A 20669-nucleotide genomic window follows, 5' to 3' on the forward strand; every position below is an offset into this window, starting at 1 on the left:
TCCCTAATAAGCTTAGCCACTACAATAAATGAAATGGAGGCAGCTGCCAAAAAATATAACACGAATTTAGTCACTTTTTGTATTAGAAATAGCTGTCTGGCATCAAAAACGAAAACACAAATGCTATTTATCCACTATGGAGGTCCATGTGCAGGCATCAGAAAATATCTGAGGTTACACATATTTTTGAAATGCTACAAAAATTAATTTAAGGCAAATTCAGAAAAAAAAGCCATCCAGTACTGTGGTAAAAACCGATGTATCACTGCTGTGTATTAATATCTTAATCTCTAATTTGCAATTTTGATCAGACTGACATAAAATGGCAGTTTTTGTTAGATTTTTTCAGATCTTCCTTTGACCTGGTGAGGATAAACAGATTTATTGTTTATTTTAGTGTCTCTGTTACACTTCTGGATGGGATTTTTGGTGCAAATTTTGAAAAAATAATTGCCTTCAGAATCCTGAAATGCTCCACTGGAGTTTTTCAAACATTTACTGCTGGTTACTGTACAACAATACGATGATTACATGCAAAAATAAAAACAAATGTGTTCAAGAGTAAAAGGAATCGTTTAAAAAAATTGTGGCACCAAGAAAATGTGATTCTCAGGCTTAAAAAAGCAGCAATATGATCCTTAAGTATCATAATATCACAAAGTAATGCTGTATTTAAGAAGACACTCTAAATTTGACTGTCGTCTCTCACCTTTTTCATCCAGCGTTTGACCTTAGAAGCGTTACAGGACTTTGTGTCAGGAATTCAATCTAATCCCATAAAAAGTCCACTATTAGTTTTCCAACAAACCTGCTTTCCTTTGTCTCCTTTGGGAAAACCCACAAACTCCACAACGCCATTGATCATTGGCTGGCCGGGGTCGCCGGGCAAGCCCACGTCGCCCTGGATATCGTAACCAAGGAAGAGAGAGCTGTTTACAGTGGTCACCAGCTTCCTGATTGGCTGGTGAACGAGGAGGGGAAGAGGTTTGGGAGGGACTGTTGGCCAGAGGATGGAGTCCACGAGGTCGAGAAGAATGAGGAGAGGAGCGAGGGTCAGTTGGGACTGAGTTGGAAGGCTGGTCTTTGTCACTTTGGCTTGATGAAAGTAGTCAAAACTTAAATTTTTTTGTGTTTTAATGAAAATTGTGGCGAGCCAAAGAAGCTTCCATCAACCTCATTGTGATTTATTTAACAAAAAATTCTCTATTTTCTTGGCATTTCCACAATTTTTAATGTTGTCTTTTGGCCTAAATCCTGTCGCTTGGTTGTTTTGTTTTCCAGCTGCAACTTCATAGGTTAAACTTGGAAGCTCAGTTGCTATGACTTAAACTGTTGGGATAAACTTAAGGATTTCAATTACTATCTTCCTTTAGGATTTGCTTCTTCTTTACCCCTAAAGTACTGAAGTTTCAGCCTTTAACTTTACAGTAAATACATCATTTTCCATGTTCATATCGAGCTGTAGCTGAAGTATCTTTCGATTTGGATGAAGGCTGTTTACTTTAGAGGACTCGATTGACTGGAAATTACAGTTTTTTCTACTTAACTGGTATTGAAATTCGGAAACAAAAGTGCAAAAAATATGGTTCCATGAGCACTGTGTGTGCAACATCCATATTTGTTCGAATTTTTCTGCAGCGACAAAAAGAAAAAGGGAAGAAGGTGACATCTAACAACATAATCATGCTTTACATTTGGTTAAAACATCTGCTAAAGTTGGAAAACTTAGTAACTTTAAGCCAACTTTCTTTGAAATAAAGTTGCAGCAATGCTCATTTGAGAGGAATCAGATGTGTTAAGAAGATTTAAGTTTAACTAGTGGCCTAAATTTAACTCCTTAATACATTTTGCTAATTTTAAGCCAATTTAATGGTGTTACCAGTTTGAACCATTCATTTGGGTTGGTCAAACAATTCTCTTTTTTGACATCGCATTAGAAAGTCCAGTTTTGTTTGACTAAAACCAACATGAAAATGAATTATCAGATTAATATAATTTTAACCTTCTTTTGTATAAAGTCGTATATACAGACATTGTGTATTGATGCCTATAAATTCAATAAATTTATGTTGGCCTCCATCATGTCTTCTGGTAGAAGGTGTGAGGAAAAAGATGTTGGTTGTGATGGAGACCGACCAGTCCCCCTCCTCACCCCAAACCCCTCCCCTCTCGTCCTTCGGCTCCTCACTCTTCAACGCGGGCACATCGTCCCCTCTGTGGCTGTAAAATTCGCTGCGATCACTGCTCCTCTTCCTTTCTAAACCTTTACTTTGCGGCCTGCTGCCTTCTTTTTAAACCGGTTTTACACCTAAACCCACCGCATCCTCACGTGTTTGTGTGTTTGTGTTGTTCAGCGCTACAACCTTGGCTCCTTCCCTTCCCTCTGCTGCGTTACCTTATTTCCTTTGTAGATAGTGAGCGTTTGTTCGCCACTTAGCGACCCGTCACCGGGAGTACCACTGGGTCCGGGAAGACCCACGTCGCCCTGGAGTCCGAAATACACACAACACACTGTTAGCCAATCAGGAGAGGCGAGGAGGAGAGGAAACAGGAAGTGGGAGAGAGATGACAAAAATGGAGGAAAGAAGGAAAAATATACAGACTGTAGACTAAACCGCCAAAAGTATGTGGACTTATTCAACTGTGGGCCTCAACCTGCTGCGGGTGTGACTTCCTTTAACATCATCTTATCAGGTAAGTGTCTTAATTTTAAGCTGATTAACAAGTAAAGCTGATAACTACCATTATGATGCACATTATCTCTGATCTCAGTGATTTTGTGTTTTCATAAAGAACTTTAATTTGACAAAAATACCTGATTTCATGCTGCTTTTCTTTCTCTAATAAGCTGAGCCACAACAATATAAGAGGATATGAGTTGATCCTTGTGATAGAATTAGCCATTTGGCAGCAAAAATTAAAACGCAAATCCACTCTGGAGGTCACTGTTCAACAACAGAACATATCTGAGGTTAAACATAATTAAAAGGCTGCAAAAATCAACTCAGGGCACAATTAGTCTGGTAGTATACTGTGTTTGTTTTTGTTCTTTTTGCTTTTACAATTTTGATTCAGCAAAAGTAAAACTGTCAGTTTTTGCCTGAGTTTTTCAATTCTCACTCTGGCTGTGTGAGGATAAGGAGATTTATTGCATTACAAAATTCTCCCAAGTGTCTCTGATCCAAAGGTTGTTCATTTTGACCTCACATTTATGGAGTTGCCAGTAGCTAAACTTCAGGATGTAAGCTTATAGTGTCCTTAAATGCTCCACCGGAGTTTTTGAAACATTTATGGATGGTTGTTGTGCAACAATACTATGATTACATGCAGTATGTTTAACAAAGAAGAATAAATGAAAACATGCATATAGTGTGTCGCATAGTGTATGCTGCAGGTGTGACTTCCTGTCAAAGTGTCTTAATTTCTTACTTTAAATTCCATTTCTATTTTTTTGTGATCACACAAGCCTACATCAGTAGTCTCTAGGTATAGACCTGTCATTGGCAGGCTTTCTCATCCTGTTCCTTTGTCTGTGTCTGACTGTTTTCCAATCCCACTATGCAACAACTGCAAAAAAGCAACCTACCACGTTAAAAGAAACAAGTTTCTCAGAGGATATAGAATGTGTCGAAAATCTGCACTGCTAGATTTTCCATTTTAACGCAACCAAAGTCACATCCTTCACTTAGCTCTTGCCAAAATGAACAATCGATATAAAGAAATACAAACAAGCAATCAAACAATACTGTCAATAGTGTGTGCAGTCAAACCATTCTTTACTGCAGAATGAGTTGCATAAGTGACTACTGCTCTCTGTTTCGACTCTTGCAGTGATATCTGTGGACACCTCTGCCACTTTCTCCCTCCATTGGTGTCTTTCTCCCTTTTCCTTCTCAGGTGTTCACTATTATTTAGGGACGGAGGTCTAATTTCTGTGGCTTTTGTTAGTTTAGTTATTTAGACCTCTGTTTCCTATGACTCATACCATTACTGGCGCAGAGTCTTTTTGTTCCTTTTGGCCTCCAGACTCAAGTAATTTCAGTTAGATTTTGCAATTATTTGAGAATGAAATCATTCATTTCTTGCTTCCACTGTGTATCATATGCCCATGTACAGTTCAAAGTTTGGAGTCTCTTAGAAATGTCCTTATTTTGAAAGAAAAATATTTTTTTCATTGAAGTAACATCAAATTAATCAGAAATACACTGTAGACATTGTTAATGTGGTAAATGACTATTCCAGCTGGAAATGGCTGATTATTAATGGAATATCCATATAGTGTTACAGAGGAACATTTACAGCAACCATCCCTTCTGTGTTCTAATGCTACATTGTGTTAGCTAATCATGTTGAAAGGCAAAGTGATGATTAGAAAACATTTTTGCAATCATGTTAGCACATCAATAAAAGTGTGAGTTTTCATGGAAAACATGAAGTTGTCTGGGTGACCCCAAACTTTTGAACGGTAGTGTATATTAATATATACCTAGGGGAGCAAAGGGGAACTTGTGATTTACATAAGGTCTGAGTTAATACTGTCATTAGTGGAGTTTACTTAATATAAATTAGTAGGAGAAGGTGAAGTTCTTGGGAGATTGTGAGGGTTCTGTAGTAGAACTGATCGCTGCACTGAGTCAACCTCTAATAGTTTTTTGTGTCCATTTTACATCTTTGTTTTTAAAACTGAAGCACTTTGTGACATCTGCTCTTAAAACAATACCGAGAAGGGATTAGATCGTGTCGAGTGGAATTAACTCTTTGCTACACTGCATAAATTCAGATTTGGTGCTAGATTTATATCTTGGATTAAACTTCTTTACACCTCCCCCCAAGCTAGTATTCGCACAAATGACATTCACCTTAGTTACTTTATGTTAGCTCATGGCACTAGACAGGGGTGCCTTTCCCCCCCCCTTACTATTTGCCCTAGCCATTGAGCCACTGTTGATTGCTTTGAAATCTCTTCCCCTCTTTCGTGGAGTCTCCTGGTCTGATATTGAACTCAAATTGTCTCTCTATGCAGATGACCTGCTTTTATATGTATCAGATCCACTAACCAGCATTACATCAATACTATCCCTGTTAAAGACCTTTGGCTCCTTCTCCGGCTACAAAGTCAATCTTCTCAAGAGTGAATGTTACCCCATAAACTCTTCTGCTTTACTACTCAAACAATCTGATATTCCCTTTAAGTTTTGCCTGTTGGGTTTTAGATATTTAGGGATTAATGTGACCTGCACTCTACCCTCTCTGTATGCCGCCAATTTTTCCCCACTGGTCAATCAGGTGAAGGTAGACCTGCAGAGGTGGAACTCCTTACCACTGTCGCTGATATGCAGAATCAATGCAGTGAAAATATCTGTATTGCCTAAATTTCTCTTCCAGTTTCAGTGTATTCCTTTATTTCTACCCTACTTTTTTCAAATCTCTTGACCAAATTATCACCACCTTTCTGTGGGGCGGTAAGACTCTCAAGGTGCGGTATTCGCTTCTGCAAGAGCTTAAATTAATGGGGGTCTTGCACATTACCAAAGTTTTTGTTTTATTACTGGTCCGCACACATTCACAAATTCATATATTGGCTTCAGGCTCCAGGGTTATTATGGTGTAAATTAGAGCGTCAGTCACTCTTTTCATCTTCCCTAACAGCCTTCCTCTTCTCCTCCCTACCACTGAATCCCTCTAATTTTATAGGTAATCCTGTGGTGCTGTCCTGCCTTAAGATTTGTTTACAATTCAAGCGCCATCTTAAATTTGTGTCACCATCCACCTTTACACCCATAAAAATTATTTGTTTCCCCCATCATTAATTGACTCAACTTTTAGGATTTGGCATCATCGAGGCATTAAGCACTTCAGGAATCTTTATCAGGACGGTATCCTTTGCACATTCTCAGATCTGAGGTCAGACTTCTCTTTACCTGCCTCCAACTTGTTTCATTATTTCCAATTCCGACATTGTGCTTCTACTATGTTTCTAAGCTTCCCTTCCCTTCCTGCTAACCAGCCATGGGATGATCTTCTAACTTTGAATTTTAGTCAAAGATCTCTTATATCTAAGATATATGCACAATTAAAGACTTGATGGCGGTGTAGCTGTTAAAGCTCGGGTTGGCTGGTCCTGAGAATTGGGTCTGGATCTCACGGATGAGTTGTGGGAAAAAGCTGTCCTTAGCATACAGTCTAGCACACTTTGTGCTAGACTACAACTCATTCAATTCAAAGTGCTACACAGAGCCCATTTATCGAAATCCAGATTATCTGAAATCTATTCGAATGTTGCAGACCTATGCAACAGATGCCATGCCTCTTCCTGTAATCTAAGCCATATGTTTTTCTCTTGCCCTAGATTACAGAAATTTTGGGGCGATTATTCTACTATCATGTCTAGGGTTCTGGGGAAAAATATTGTTATGGGCCCGTTTATGGCAATATTTGGTCTCTCTGTCGACTCCTTACATGTCAGCCTCATACAGTCAGATGTATTAACTTTTACATCTCTTTTAGCAAGACGTATTCTACTTTAATGGAAAGATCCCAAACCTCCATCCATCTCCCTCTGGCTTAGGGATGTTATGTTCTTTCTCAAATTGGAAAAGATAAGACACTCTGTAAAAGGTGCTTCCTCTAAATTTGTACATAAATGGCATTCCTTCATAGATTACTTCAATTCGGTGCAAACCTTACCCCCAGACTGATGTTCCTCACCCCCCCTTTAAAATTAAATTATTATTAGTATTAATTTATTCATTTTTTTTCTTTTCTATTCAATTTTATTTATATATGCTACATTTTATTTAACTGTACAGAGACTCTGTTCCATTGTTCCAGGCATTGACCTGCCCTTGTGAGGGTCTGGTGTTGTTCTGTAAGTTGGGGAAATAAAGAAAAAAGTGGGAAACGTATATTATGTATAACCTCGTTTTTTCTGTATCACTGTTTTATTTCCACAAAAAGATTAATTAAAAAAAAGCAATCAATAGACACAAAAACACGTCTATCTGCATACTTTTGACCAGATAGAAAGAAAGAAGGAAGGACATAGATAGTTTGTGGAGCTTGACTTAAGATATTTGGTCATATATGTTTTTAAAAAATGTGTTTCAATCGATGAAATGCAGGAAAAACATCAGGATAGAGGAAGAACTGCAGAGTGAGATGGGAAAGAGAGAAAGAAAAGTTGAGTGTCTTTTCAAGCCCAGGGCTAAAAGGAAAACACAAATGCTGCACAGTTTTACCAAAACGACTACAATATTGTACTTCAACAGTGGATCCAGCCGTTTCCACGTTCAGGTCAGCCCTGAGTCTGTCTGAGGTCAAGTGTGTGAGCATTTGGTTGAACATAACATGCATGCAGTGTGTGAGCAGGATGACGGTTAGTACTCGTGTGATTGTTCAGATGAGGTGGGTGGGGAGTGAGGAGTCAAGGAGCAGGCGAATGAACCGCAGTCCCAGAGTTTAACACCAAATGGCCCAAATGTGATCAAGATGGGTGAATAAAGCGAATACAGGAAGTAGGAGCAAGTGATTCCAGCGCTCAGTTACAGTCCACAGATTGTCCTCCAGAGTGACAGCTCAGAAATTCACACTTTTTAATCAAAACTGATGTTTGCCTTTGTCGCTTTTGGTGAGAAATTCATTATCTAGAACCAAATAAATGTCAGATTGTGGTCAAAATCTGGTGAATTTCGCTTAAAAAAATTGGAAATTGCAGGTAAAATCTCTGAACTGTCATTCAACAGTAAAGGAAATAAGTGTGAGGCCACCGGACAACGAACAAACAGCCTGGAAATCTAAATAAAACAAGAATTTTAACAATTGAAGCTGGGATTTGAGAAGAAACAAGAATCTAAATTTTATTTTTATAAAAAGCTACTTCTCAGGGAGTTTGCGTTTGTCTCAGTGGCAGCACGGATCATTCAAAAGAACAAAACCAGACTGAATCAAGTCGAGGTTTCATGTGATCTTACAGGAAAAGGATGCAACAATCAGTTTGATCACGGGTATGGAGGGAGGATGGAAGGGAATGCAGGGATGGGTGAAGTTAAAACGGGGAGGAGGGATGTGAAGGTTGTGAACCCACCACCAAAAAAAATCTCAACATGCACAGGATGCCCAATAAATGTACTTTAGACACAAACATAATCATGCACCCAGCTAGAGCACTTTAAATCTGCTGGTTAACATGTAAGAAAGTGTAGAGTCCACAACAATTTAGTAGAAAATCATAAAGATGTTTCAGTTCTAGTATGAAGAGAACAGCTTTCAGTGTCAGTCATGTGGAAATCATGAATTTGAATTCATTCCAGATCAATTTTCTCCTGACTTTTACCAATAAAAAACATATAAAATCACCCCCAAACTCCTTTAATCTGAGCAATAAACAGCATGATGGTTTAATGGACCAATGAGTCGGGTTTAGTGACATCTAGTGGTGAAAACACAGATTACAAGCAACTCCATCATCTAAACATTTTGGAGAAGTTCTCGTTGCTTCAGTGTAAAAATACAAAAAGAATCTGTTTGCTCCATTTCTGCCAATAGATCTTTCTAAAACCAACATACTGGTCATTTAACTAACTGGTTTAGCATCTGAGTCAAGTAAAATATTTCTATTTCTGTTGCGAGGACTAAACTGGTTTGTATTTTCCCTTTATGTCACATGAAATCGAGGCTCTGCGGTGCATTTTTTCCATTTCTAGCACCATTTTATCAACTCCAATAGCAGCTTAATTAGACTTTAATTTTAATTTATTTGAAAGTCACTGGACTAGAAATGTTATCTTCTCGTGGTGTCCAAAACAGAAGGTAAAACTGTGAATAGATTTAGACTTTGGAGTGAACTTTCATGCAGGAAAGCGGTAGACAAATGGTCTAATTTGTAAAATTAAATGAATTTCTGAGTGGAAAAAAAAATGAAACATATGCCTCAAATGTTTTGAGTTTTGTAGTTCAGTGTTGTAGGCTCTACACCTCCCCTGATATCTGAATCTAAACTCCTGAGATGCAGATACAATTTCCTCAGTCACACTCACAGCTGATTTTACACAAAGACAAACATTGATTCTATGCTTGATCGGATTTCACGTTTTAAATCATCATTCTATCATAGTTAGAGCTGAACTATGATTCCTGTCTTGTTTTCTGTCATTATGAGACTAAAAAGCAGAATAATGTTTGTAATATACCAGCATTTCTATGAAATAATTATAGGTCTACTTGAGTTCTTCGGTTAACAAATCGTACCTTGTCTCCTTTCTCTCCTTGATATCCGTCACTACGGCTCCCCTAAAAACAGAAAGGGTTAATGGCATGTTTTTGAACAAAAAAAAGAGCGAACAAGGGAGTTGTTTTTACCAATATGACTTTAATCTGCATTTAATGTTATTTTATGTGACTTACCATCAGCCCTGGAGGACCAGGAGGACCAGGTGGGCCCTAAAACACATCACACAGTCAGAGATTCACACATAGTCAGCAGAAATTTAAAAAAAAAAATTCAAAATCAAATTTATTTATAAAACACTTTAAAACAACCAGAGTCGACCAAGTTGCTGTACAGAAGTGTAAAAAACATGATCACAAGAAAAATAATAATAAAACTAAGATAAAAACAATATAAAACTAAGATAAAAACAATAAAACTAGGTAAAAAATAATAGAACTAAAAGCAAAGTACAAAATAAAAACATGAACAATAAATAGACTAACAGACTGGACTGCCCATCCTAGATAAAACATGTGCACATGAGAACAACAAACATACGTGGTGTGAAATGCCAAGGAAAAGAGGTGGGTTTTAAGAAAGGTTTTAAAATTAGACAGTGAGGAGGCCTGTCAGATGTGCAGTGGCAGCTCATTCCACAGTTTTGGAGCTACAACAAAGAACACTCGATCCCCTCTGATCTTCAGCCTCGTTTTGGGCACCTTCAGGAGCCTGCTGATCGGCTCGGAGTATATGGATGGAGAAGCTCAGAGAGGTACGGAGGGGCAAGACCATTTAGGGATTTAAAAACAAATAAAAGAATTTTAAAATGAATTCTAAAATGAATAGGCAGCCAGTGGAGTGAAGCTAAAACCGGTGAAATTTGCTCAAATTTTCTTGTACCAGTTAAAAGACGTGCAGCGGTGTTTTGGACTAATTGCAGACGAGCGATGGAGGACCCACTAACCCCCATATAAAGTGCATTACAGTAATACAGCCGAGTGGTCACAAAGGCGTGGATCACTGTGTCAAAACGCTGTCTTTGGAGAAAAGGTTTGATTTTTGCCAGCTGCCTTAACTGGAAGAAGCTTGATTTCACCATCAATTTATCTGGCTGTCAAACTTCAGATCTGCGTCCACTTTTACCCCTAAATTACTAACAGGTTTGGCGTATTGTGCCAAGGAACACAAATCAATTGGAGGGTTCACAGAGGTGCCACCAAAGACCATCACTTCAGTCTTTTTGTCATTAAAATTGAGAAAATTTAGGGACATCCAGGCCTTGAGGTCATTCAATCAAGAAATAATATAGAATGAACACCAATGCCTTTGAATGGGATTGATGAAATATAATAAATATCTGTAACAACACAATATTTCTACACATTTTTATATACATGTAGCAAAAATTGTCATGATGGTGACAACAGAATGGAAGAGACACAATTTGAGTGTTTTTTGCCATTTTCTACCACAAAAATACAAAAAAGCTCAACCCCCACTTTTAAAATAATATTTTTATGATGTCAGTTAAAACCTGTATGAGGTCAAGATGAGGTCAGTGATATTTTTTCCAAAATTCTGCAAATTATGAATACTTTGCGCTTTAAAAACCTTGTGTAATATTTATTTTAACTACACACTAATACTCAAAAAATCTGGGCAATACCACTGATCTGTGTAATAATGTTATTTTTAGAATTACTACTCATGTATATTTGAGTTTATATATATTTCTTGCATATTTGTGCTTACATACTTGCAAATCTTTGCTGCTGTAATAATGCTAATTTCCCCCCTGTGGGATAAAAAAAGGATTATCTTATTTGAATTCAGTATTGCAATATTTATCAAAGTGGTTTTGTTAAACTTTAACTATTAAAACATTCCCTCATGGTTCGGCCAGAGAGTCACGGAAGCAGAAAAGCAGGGGAAAAAATGAGTCAGCTTATAAGCTTATATATTGAACATTTTTCTTTACGTGAGAATAAGACATATTTAATGCAAGGCCATGATATTTTAAAGGTTACAACAACATATTTTCATGTTAAAGCATGATAATTTGAGGTATTTTCATGTTAAATTAAGTGAATTAAATTTTTAGGTCATAATAATCTTACAATAAACTTTTTCTTCCTGTTATGACATGAAATAAATCAGTTTTTCTTTCACTGGTGTGGCAGTATTATAGCTCTTGTAGTGTATAAAGAAGTTAGTTTTTTTTTATCACTATTTGGATGTTTTTTTTTTTTAACATTTTAAACACAATAAGTTGCTGCATGTGATGTAAAGAAGCAGGAAACAGATTTCACTCACAGAGTAACCTTCAGGGCCTCTGGGACCTGAGAAACCAGGCGGACCATCAGGACCTCTGATACCCTGCAGGGCAAAAAAACAACCAAAGATAAAACCACACTTCTGACCTAAATTTCTCCTAAATTGCCTGTAAGAAATGAAGTGTTGAAAATGACCGTTCGATTAAAAAGGCAACTCAAAGAGCTCTGTTATGTTTTTGTGTCTCAAAGAGAATTTATGGGGAGACTGCTGCGTAGAAGAAGCCTTACAGGTTGACCGTCAGCTCCTGGTAAACCTGGTAAACCCTGGCAAAGGAAACAAGAAAAAACGGATTAATAAGTGAACAGTTTTAACAACAATCCTCTTCCATGTAGTAACATCCCTGTAATGTTACTGTAGCACCCTCTGCTGGACAAATGTAATGTTGACAGTTTTCATAAAGAGGGGGAAAATGTGCAGGCTATCAAACACAATAATTCATAAAATATCTTGTGTACCAAATGTGGTGCAGCTTATTGAAAATGTATTTCTGACAAAATTAATGAAATCTATATGTATTTTTTAAAAAAGATTTCTTAAAAACTTAATAATAATTAAAGCTGCAAGCAGCGTTGAACGGGTCCTCGCATCCTTGCTGGTTTGCGAACTCAAGCATTTGCACTAGGCAATGCTGCTACAGAGTGTATTTAGGCCCATGAATGTGACGAGGGCTGGATTCTGAGCACACAGGTCAAATTTCAGGCAGATTGGAGCATGGCCAGGCTATTTATGCAGCATTTTATGTCCATCCACCAGGTGGCGCTATGACTGTGACTGTATATTGGTCTATGAAACTCATCTGGACTGGACTCTGAACAAGCATGTAAAGTTTGAGGCAGATTGCAGCATGTATAGGGGATTTACACAAGACGTGCTGCTTCATGGCGTAACATTAAAGTTCAGTTGTCCGCCATGGCCACGCCCTTTGAGTTTTGAGAAAATTTTCACAAATATGCAACCTGAAGGCGTGTTGTATATATTCAAAAATTCAAGTGTTTTGGAGTTATTGCCTGTGAGAAATGAAGTGTTGAAAATGACCAAAAACACCAAAAATCCGACATTTAATTCAAAATGGCCGACTTCCTGTTGGGTTTAGAGAATGACTCCAAGAGACTTTTTTGTTTGCACTGACATGCTACATATGCATACCAAATTTCATAGTGATAGGTGAAAGTCTCTGTGGAGGCTATTTTTTAAAATGCTGTAGGGGGGGCTATGGCACATGCTGTGAATGTATTTTGGCCTATAAATGTGATCAGGACAGGACTGTGTTCAATCATGTGAGGTCTGAGGTAGATTGGAGTGTGCAGAAGATAGTTCGGTAGCACTTGATGTTTCATGGCGAACCATCAAAATTCTGGTGGTCGCCATGTCCACACCCTTTGACTCTGGAAAAATCTTTTAATAACTTTTGATCATGACATCGTGTTGTATATCCTGGCAAAATGTCAGGTCTGTAGGAGTTAACCCCTTGGAGGAGTTCGCTCTCAAAAATTAGAAAAATAGAGAAAATTTTTCCACTTAATTAAAAATGGCAGACTTCCTGTTGGGTTTAGGGGATGGCTTCAAGAGGCTTTTTTGTGTGTTCTAGTGTGGTCTATATGCCTGTCAAATTTGGTGGATGTAGGTGAAACGTGCTGTGGGGGCCGTTTATTAAAAATATTGTAGGGGGCGCTATAGCACATGCAGTGCCAAGAAGCATACAGTGTCCTCCCTTGGGTCAACAGTGGTGTGTGTGTTCATTTTTGTGAGCTTCTGAGCATTGTAAACCTGTCATAAAGCCCTTTGTTTATCAAATCAACAATGCATTGCCACGGCAACAGTGTTGTCTGAAATATCAAAATTTTCACACTGTTGTACGGTCATGGCATGACGACTCAGTGGACCAATTTTCAGAATTATATGACAAAGTTTTGGGCAATGGGATGTGTAAATGTAATGCCTAAATGTCCTGTTACTAATAGGTGGCGCTATGACTATTTCCAAATTTATGAGTGTGGATGTCTTCAGAGTGGTCCTAGTGTCCAGCACATGAAGTTTGGGGCAGATGAGATCTTTTGCAGCTGAGATATGAACACTTCAATTTTCATGGCGAAACATCAAACTTTGTCGCGCCGCCACAGACACCCCTTTTAATGACATGTCATCATTTTTTCTGTGATTCATCATCGATGTGTTCAGGCTTATGTCACCACATCTGAGGTGAATCTGAGCAACAGGCTAAGAATAGTACATGAAAGTGTAAAAAATGTCAAAGTCCTGATACCACAAGGTGGTGCTGTGACTGTGAATGAATTTTGCTGCATGTATGTGATCAGGGCAGGACTCTGATCATACATGTAAAGTTTCATTCAGATTGGAGCATGTTCAGGAGAATTACACAGCATTTCCCGTTTCATGGCGAAGGATCAAATTTCTACAGGCTACCACAACCACAACCTTTGACTATGGAGGAAGATTTTGAAAACTTTTGCTCAGGAAGGCCTGCTGTATGTACTGGCCAAATTTCCAGTCTGTCAGTCTTACCCCCTAGGAGGAGTTCATCACAGATTTTTTATAGTTAACGCATGATGGCGCACTTCCTGTTGGGTTTAGAGCATGGCTGTGATTGACTTTTTTGTGTTTCCTGATGTGTTGCATATGCCTTCCAAATTTTGTAGCTCTAGACCAAATGTCCTGTGAGTTGGCCTAATACCACTTTTTAAAATTTTGTAGGGGCGCTATGGAGCCATTTTGCCACACACCTCCACATGCCCTAAAAAATATGAAATTTTTTGCCAGTTCTGATGTGTGTGCAAATTTTCATGACTTTTTGAGCATGTTCAGGCCCTGAAAAATGCAGTTGTTTTGGCGGAAAAATAATAAAGAAAAATAAAAAACCCTAAGGTTCCGATCGGGTCCTTCGGCACCGTTGGTGCCTTGGACAGTCGGTGCCCTTGCACCGCCTGTCCTCGGCACCCTCGGTGCTTGGACCCTAAATAGACAAATTATTGGACTTTTTCATTTAAGAAAAAAGCAAAGCTTGTCTTTTAAAGCTTGAAAAGTCAGTTTGGCCAGAAAAAGAGCATCATCTGCCCAAATTTAACAGCAACATGGATGTGTTGTTCTAAGGTGGAACTTTACCTATACCAAGCTTTCACGACTGTTTAAAAGTTATTTTGTGTACAGAAAGAAAAGATCAGATACATGGAAAGTGCAATGAAAATAAAAATAATGAACAAAGTGAGGAACAAGTGAGAGAAAAAAATGATGGAGATTTGTCAGAGGAGCCAGATACTAAAAGGTAAACTGATCATTTCTGATAATATGTTTTCAACTTTTATCGTGGTTTTAGAGTTCCGTTTTTAAAATTCAGAGAAACATGTTAGACTTTTTGATATTTTTCATCAAATTTTATCCAAGTGCATCATGTCAAATACAATCTTGTGCTTTAAGTAATAGAATAAATTTAACCCCTTAAACTTCAGTGTACCACCGGCGGTACACCTACTAATTTGCATAGGAATTTCAAGAATGTCCGACGGCTGCAAACGCGCTTATACAAACGCTATACGCCGATGGAAAGCTTAGATTCTCAAGAATCCGCCAGTATAAACCACTTTCAGATGTGATTACCACAGCGGGTGAGAAAAACACATTTGTCCGACAAAAACGAATATTCATCCATCCGTTCTCTATACACGGCTTCAACGCACACAGCGCGACTCACATTTCCGGGTTCATTATTACACACAGAAAAAAATATTCCACAAAAAACGGCCATAATCCAACCTTTTACATCCAGACGACACAAGCCAGTAAACTATTTTGTCCAAAACATGTCCTGAAGTCGGTATAAAATCCACGAATCGGTCGTTTTCAAGGAAATGCACCTCGCGATGCGCGTCCAATATTCCCTGTATTTTTCGTCATTTTTTTAAATTTAAAAATAGAATATTAGCGATTTTTTGTACTGAAAATGGCTGGAATTGACTGCAGCTTAAAGGGTTAAATTGAAACTATGAACTAAGTGCAAGCAAAGGAATGAGAAATTACACCATTTATTAGAGCCAGAAACTGGAGAAACGGAAAGAGTCTGTTGGCAAAATTAACCAAATCTGAGCTTAAAAATGTCTCAAAAACTTTTAAAATTCTCCTAACATAAACAATTTGCACTAGATTCTGTAAAAAAAACAAAAAAAAACAAAACATGAACACCTGCATCTGCAAGTGCAAATTTTTATATTTTTGGAGATAAAAGTAACTCCAGTATGTCGAAACCTCATTTTTCCAAGCATTGGTAAAACCTGTGGAAACTTGTAAAAATGTTCTGCATGTAATTTTATTTTTTTTTGTGTTGTGGACTTCATATTGCAGTGAAAAATGAGCCACAGAAAGAAACCAAAGAGTGAAGTGTGTGTTGTCAGAGTGAATTCTTACTGAGATGCTGTTGCCATCGGAGATAAATCGAGCCTCTCCTTTCTGACCCTTCGGCCCAGTTGGTCCCTGTTGGAGGAAAACAAACCGTTAGCATCCTGCAAGACTCATCGGATCAAACATCTGGAGGTGAAGTTGTCCTCACAGTGGGTCCAGGGAAGCCCGGCGCTCCGGTCCCGAAGCCCGGAGCTCCAGGTTCCCCTCTGGTCCCGTTACAGCCATCCAGGCCCGGCGGTCCTCGGCTGCCCTCCTGACCTGGGTGACCCTGCAGAGCGGCGTAAATATGACAACATGGACTTTAGTAGATTAACAAAACACAAAATGACTCCTGAGTTTGGTTCATCCTCACTCATTCTGCCCCAGTGTGATGAACTACAACCACCAGATTCTCTCTATATTGGAAAAAATCCAAAATATTTAAGCAGAAACCAAACGTTTGTTGGAAGATTTTGATTGAAAAATAGTATTTCTGAGCCTTTTTGGACATGGACAGGAGTAAAATACAAGCAAACAAATACTGAAATCTTTATTATTTATTGTTTTATTTGCAAAAGCTGTGAATTTTGAACCTATTCACTTTACCAAATCACTTTACTGTTATATAAATTTACAACAAAGTGCTTCCTAATAGAACAATAAGAAATTTTACAAATGTACCTAAATGTTTATACATTAATGAGGAACCTACAATGTTATTTTATATATAACTTAGCTGAACTAATTTAAAACTGAAGGATAAATTGATTTTAATTGCTTCAGAACTTCTGTCATCAGTTTATATAAAGATATTTGCTGATAAAATAAGAGCTTTGGCTCTTTTTTTGATAATATCACCTGCTCATGTTGGCTACATTTAAGAAAAAAATAAGAAGCAGGTTCACTTTTGTTGTTTTTTTGTTTTTCCTAGTAATTTTTTTTTAAGTGGAAACAGTTTTACTTTGTCACAGTGGAAGCTCAGAGGTCAAAATAAAAACAGAAAATCAGAGTGATTTCAGGCAAATATTTTGTTGTGAATCAAGTGTAATGTTCTTTAGTGGGATTTATTTCATTCATGTCATATATTTAACTTATTTTAATCCCATTCTAGTTTATTTCTGTATCATATTCATGTAAAATCTGTCCGTGAAGCGCTACCAAAGAGAGTCAGTCTATTTAAATTCACATAGACGCTACTTTTAATGATGTAATAGCACATAAAAAAATCATAAATCATATAGCCTAACTACAAAACACAGCAGCTTATGTTCTTCTCTTTATCTCTATTGTTGTACAGAAACAATATATGATCACTGGCTGCTTGCAACTTCAACCATTTTTTCATTTAACCTTATTAACTGACATGAAACTGTATATATGTGTATGAAATATTTGATCACAAAAGCAGTAAAGTGAAAATTAAATCCAGCTTTATTTAAAATTTCTCAATACAATATTGGAATTTCAACATGTATAGCTCAAAAGAGGACATTTGAGTGCTAAAAAAAGAGAAGCTAACCTGGAAACTGGAATAATGTCACAACGGAAAATAAATAAATGTGTGTATTTTTACTCACAGGTACTCCATCATTTCCTTGAAATCCGGGCACCCCCATTGGCCCCTGCAGAAGTACATGATTTATTCCATTAAGTTATAGTTGTGTTCATTTATAATCATCTTAAAAAGGATGCTGGTGGTGGTGAAAATACATCAGTAAGACAGTAACTATCCACATGTTTCTGCTTTATAAGAAGCCTTCATGGTCCATGTCACCCACTTTGTCTCCTTTGGGCCCGGACGGTCCTTTTACTCCAATGTGGCCCTTCTCTCCTTTGGGCCCTGAAGGCCCCGGACCCCCACGTGGCCCCTCAGGTCCACTCTGACCGACCTCACCAAGAGGCCCAGGACGACCCTGAACAACAGAGACGGAGTTTATTAGCAGGAATACAATAGATTAACTCAGAATGATGTTATTTCTGACTCCCACAGATGGACTCAAATTTGAGAAGAAAATGTTCCAGCAGCCCAAAATCACAAATTTGTCTCAATGTGCTTCGTAAAATGTAAAATCAGGCAACGTCCTTTGTGGAAAAACTACCTCCACCAATGCAAGTTTCATGAGATTAAAAAAAAGGGAACAATCCTCAGAATGTCCTAGATTTGAAAAAAAGTGCAAAAATGTTCACACAAAAGTCAGAACATTTTTTGTGCCATTTAAACTGAAAGTGGCTGCATTTGCATCATCTTGAGCTTAAAAAGATATTAGAGCTTTGAAACAGGCTCAGAAAAATTAAATAAATCTGTATTTCGCTGTCATTAGCAGTTACAGGCATCCGCAAACATTTAATTTATGGTGTAGCAACAGATAAAAGGTGTTTAAACTTCTGTAGTAATGCATAAACACAGAACTTGATGCCATACATTAGAAATATAGATTCAAATACACTGCTCAAAAAAATAAAGGGAACACTTAAACAACACAATGCAACTCCAAGTCAACCACACTTCTGTGAAATCGAACTGTCCACTTAGGAAGCAACACTGACTGACAATCAATTTCACATGCTGTTGTGCAAATGGAATAGACAACAGGTGGAAATTATAGGCAATTGGCAAGACACACCCAATAAAGGAGTGGTTCTGCAGGTGGTGACCACAGACCACTTCTCAGTTCCAATGCTTTCTGGCTGATGTTTTGGTCACTTTTGAATGCTGACGGTGCTTTCACTCTAGTGGTAGCATGAGACGGAGTCTACAACCCACACAAGTGGCTCAGGTAGTGCAGCTCATCCAGGATGGCACATCAATGCGAGCTGTGGCAAGGAGGTTTGCTGTGTCCGTCAGCGTAGTGTCCAGAGCATGGAGGCGCTACCAGGAGACAGGCCAGTACATCAGGAGACGTGGAGGAGGCCGTGGGAGGGCAACAACCCAGCAGCAGGACCGCTACCTCCTTCTTTGTGCAAGGAGGAACAGGAGGAGCACTGCCAGAGCCCTGCAAAATGAGCTCCAGAAGGCCACAAATGTGCATGTGTCTGCTCAAACAGTCAGAAACAGACTCCATGAGGGTGGTATGAGGGCCTGACATCCACAGGTGGGGGTTGTGCTTACAGCCCAACACCGTGCAGGACGTTTGGCATTTGCCAGAGAACACCAAGATTGGCAAATTCGCCACTGGCGCCCTGTGCTCTACACAGATGAAAGCAGGTTCACACTGAGCACATGTGACAGACGTGACAGAGTCTGGAGACACCATGGAGAACGTTCTGCTACCTGCAACATCCTCTAGCATGACCGGTTTGGCAGTGGGTCAGTAATGGTGTGGGGTGGCATTTCTTTGGAGGGCCGCACAGCCCTCTATGTGCTCGCCAGAGGTAGCCTGACTACCATTAGGTATCAAGATGAGATCCTCATACCCCTTGTGAGACCATATGCTGGTGCGGTTGGCCCTGGGTTCCTCTTAATGCAAGACAATGCTAGACCTCATGTGGCTGGAGTGTGTCAGCAGTTCCTGCAACACGAAGGCATTGATGTTATGGACTGGCCCACCCGTTCCCCAGACCTGAATCCAATTGAGCACATCTGGGACATCATGTCTCGCTCCATCCACCAATGCCAAGTTGCACCACAGACTGTCCAGGAGTTGGCGGATGCTTTAGTCCAGATCTGGGAGGAGATCCCTCAGGAGAACATCCGCTGCCTCATCAGGAGCATGCCCAGGCGTTGTAGGGAGGTCATACAGGCACGTGGAGGCCACACACACTACTGAGCCTCATTTTGACTTATTTAAAGGACATTACGTCAAAGTTGGATCAGCCTGTAGTTTGTTTTTCCACTTTAATTTTGAGTATAACTCCAAATCCAGACCTCCATGAGTTGATACATTTGATTTTCATTGATAATTTTTGTTTGATTTTGTTGTCAGCACATTCAACTATGGAAAGAGCTAAGTATTTAATAAAAGTATTTCATTCATTCAGATCTACAACGTGTTACTTTAGTGTTCCCTATATTTTTTTGAGCAGTGTACATTATATTTTAGTGTATTTCAGGATTCTTAACTTTTGCTTTTCTTACTCTTGATACTTTCTGACAGGTTGCAGATGTATTTATGATTTATTCCCCTTTTGTTTTTTATTTTTAAGTCCTCCACTCACAACATAAGAGTGTATAGGTTTATTGTTCTATGTGTGCATTTTGCGTTTTGTTGCACTTTGCATTGCATTTTATTCATAGAAAAATAGGGTCTGATAAATAGTGTATTCAGATTCAACTATATCTATCTATCTATACACACACACACACACACACACACACACAGATGATTTTAAATGAGAAGTTAGAACGTTTTGGCAATAATAACACTTAGAAATGTGTTGACATTAGAAGTTCAATGCAAAATAAAGTGATATAAAAAGATATAAATAATGTTTAAAAATAATATTAAAAAATATTATTATGGTTTATTATTGTTATTATACTATTATACATTATTATAACAATTTATAAATAAGAAATATAGCATTATTATAATTAAATAATAATAATATATAATATTGCTATTAATAATTTATTCATTTTTGAAAAAAACTATATTTTATGATATATTTGATATAATAAAACATAAATAAATAAAACTGCAGAAATATAAATATTTCTATTATCATTAATAATAATAATAATAATAATACTAACAATAACAAATAACAATAATAATAATAACAACAATAATAATGTTTT

General features: G+C 38.0%; 2 protein-coding genes across 3 annotated transcripts in view; one reads left to right on the plus strand and one right to left on the minus strand.

The window, feature by feature from the left end:
- col4a6 (collagen, type IV, alpha 6) overlaps positions 1-20669 on the minus strand; it is a 207370-nt gene that overhangs the window by 35003 nt on the left and 151698 nt on the right. Inside the window, 9 exon segments of the mRNA XM_051943848.1 lie at positions 2396-2485; positions 9247-9288; positions 9403-9438; positions 11522-11584; positions 11770-11805; positions 15959-16024; positions 16101-16220; positions 17509-17553; positions 17710-17844. Of these exon segments, the coding sequence (XP_051799808.1) occupies positions 2396-2485; positions 9247-9288; positions 9403-9438; positions 11522-11584; positions 11770-11805; positions 15959-16024; positions 16101-16220; positions 17509-17553; positions 17710-17844 (633 nt within the window).
- Positions 2496-20669, plus strand: part of LOC110967434 (uncharacterized) — a 46340-nt gene continuing 28166 nt past the window's right edge. For both annotated transcript variants that reach the window (XM_051943829.1, XM_051943830.1), the window contains exon 1: positions 2496-2694. The gene's annotated coding sequence lies outside the window, so the exon portion shown is untranslated. The remainder of the gene's footprint in view (positions 2695-20669) is intronic.

The sequence above is a fragment of the Acanthochromis polyacanthus genome, chromosome 23 (assembly GCF_021347895.1).
Source record: "Acanthochromis polyacanthus isolate Apoly-LR-REF ecotype Palm Island chromosome 23, KAUST_Apoly_ChrSc, whole genome shotgun sequence".
Taxonomy (NCBI): Eukaryota; Metazoa; Chordata; class Actinopteri; family Pomacentridae; genus Acanthochromis; species Acanthochromis polyacanthus.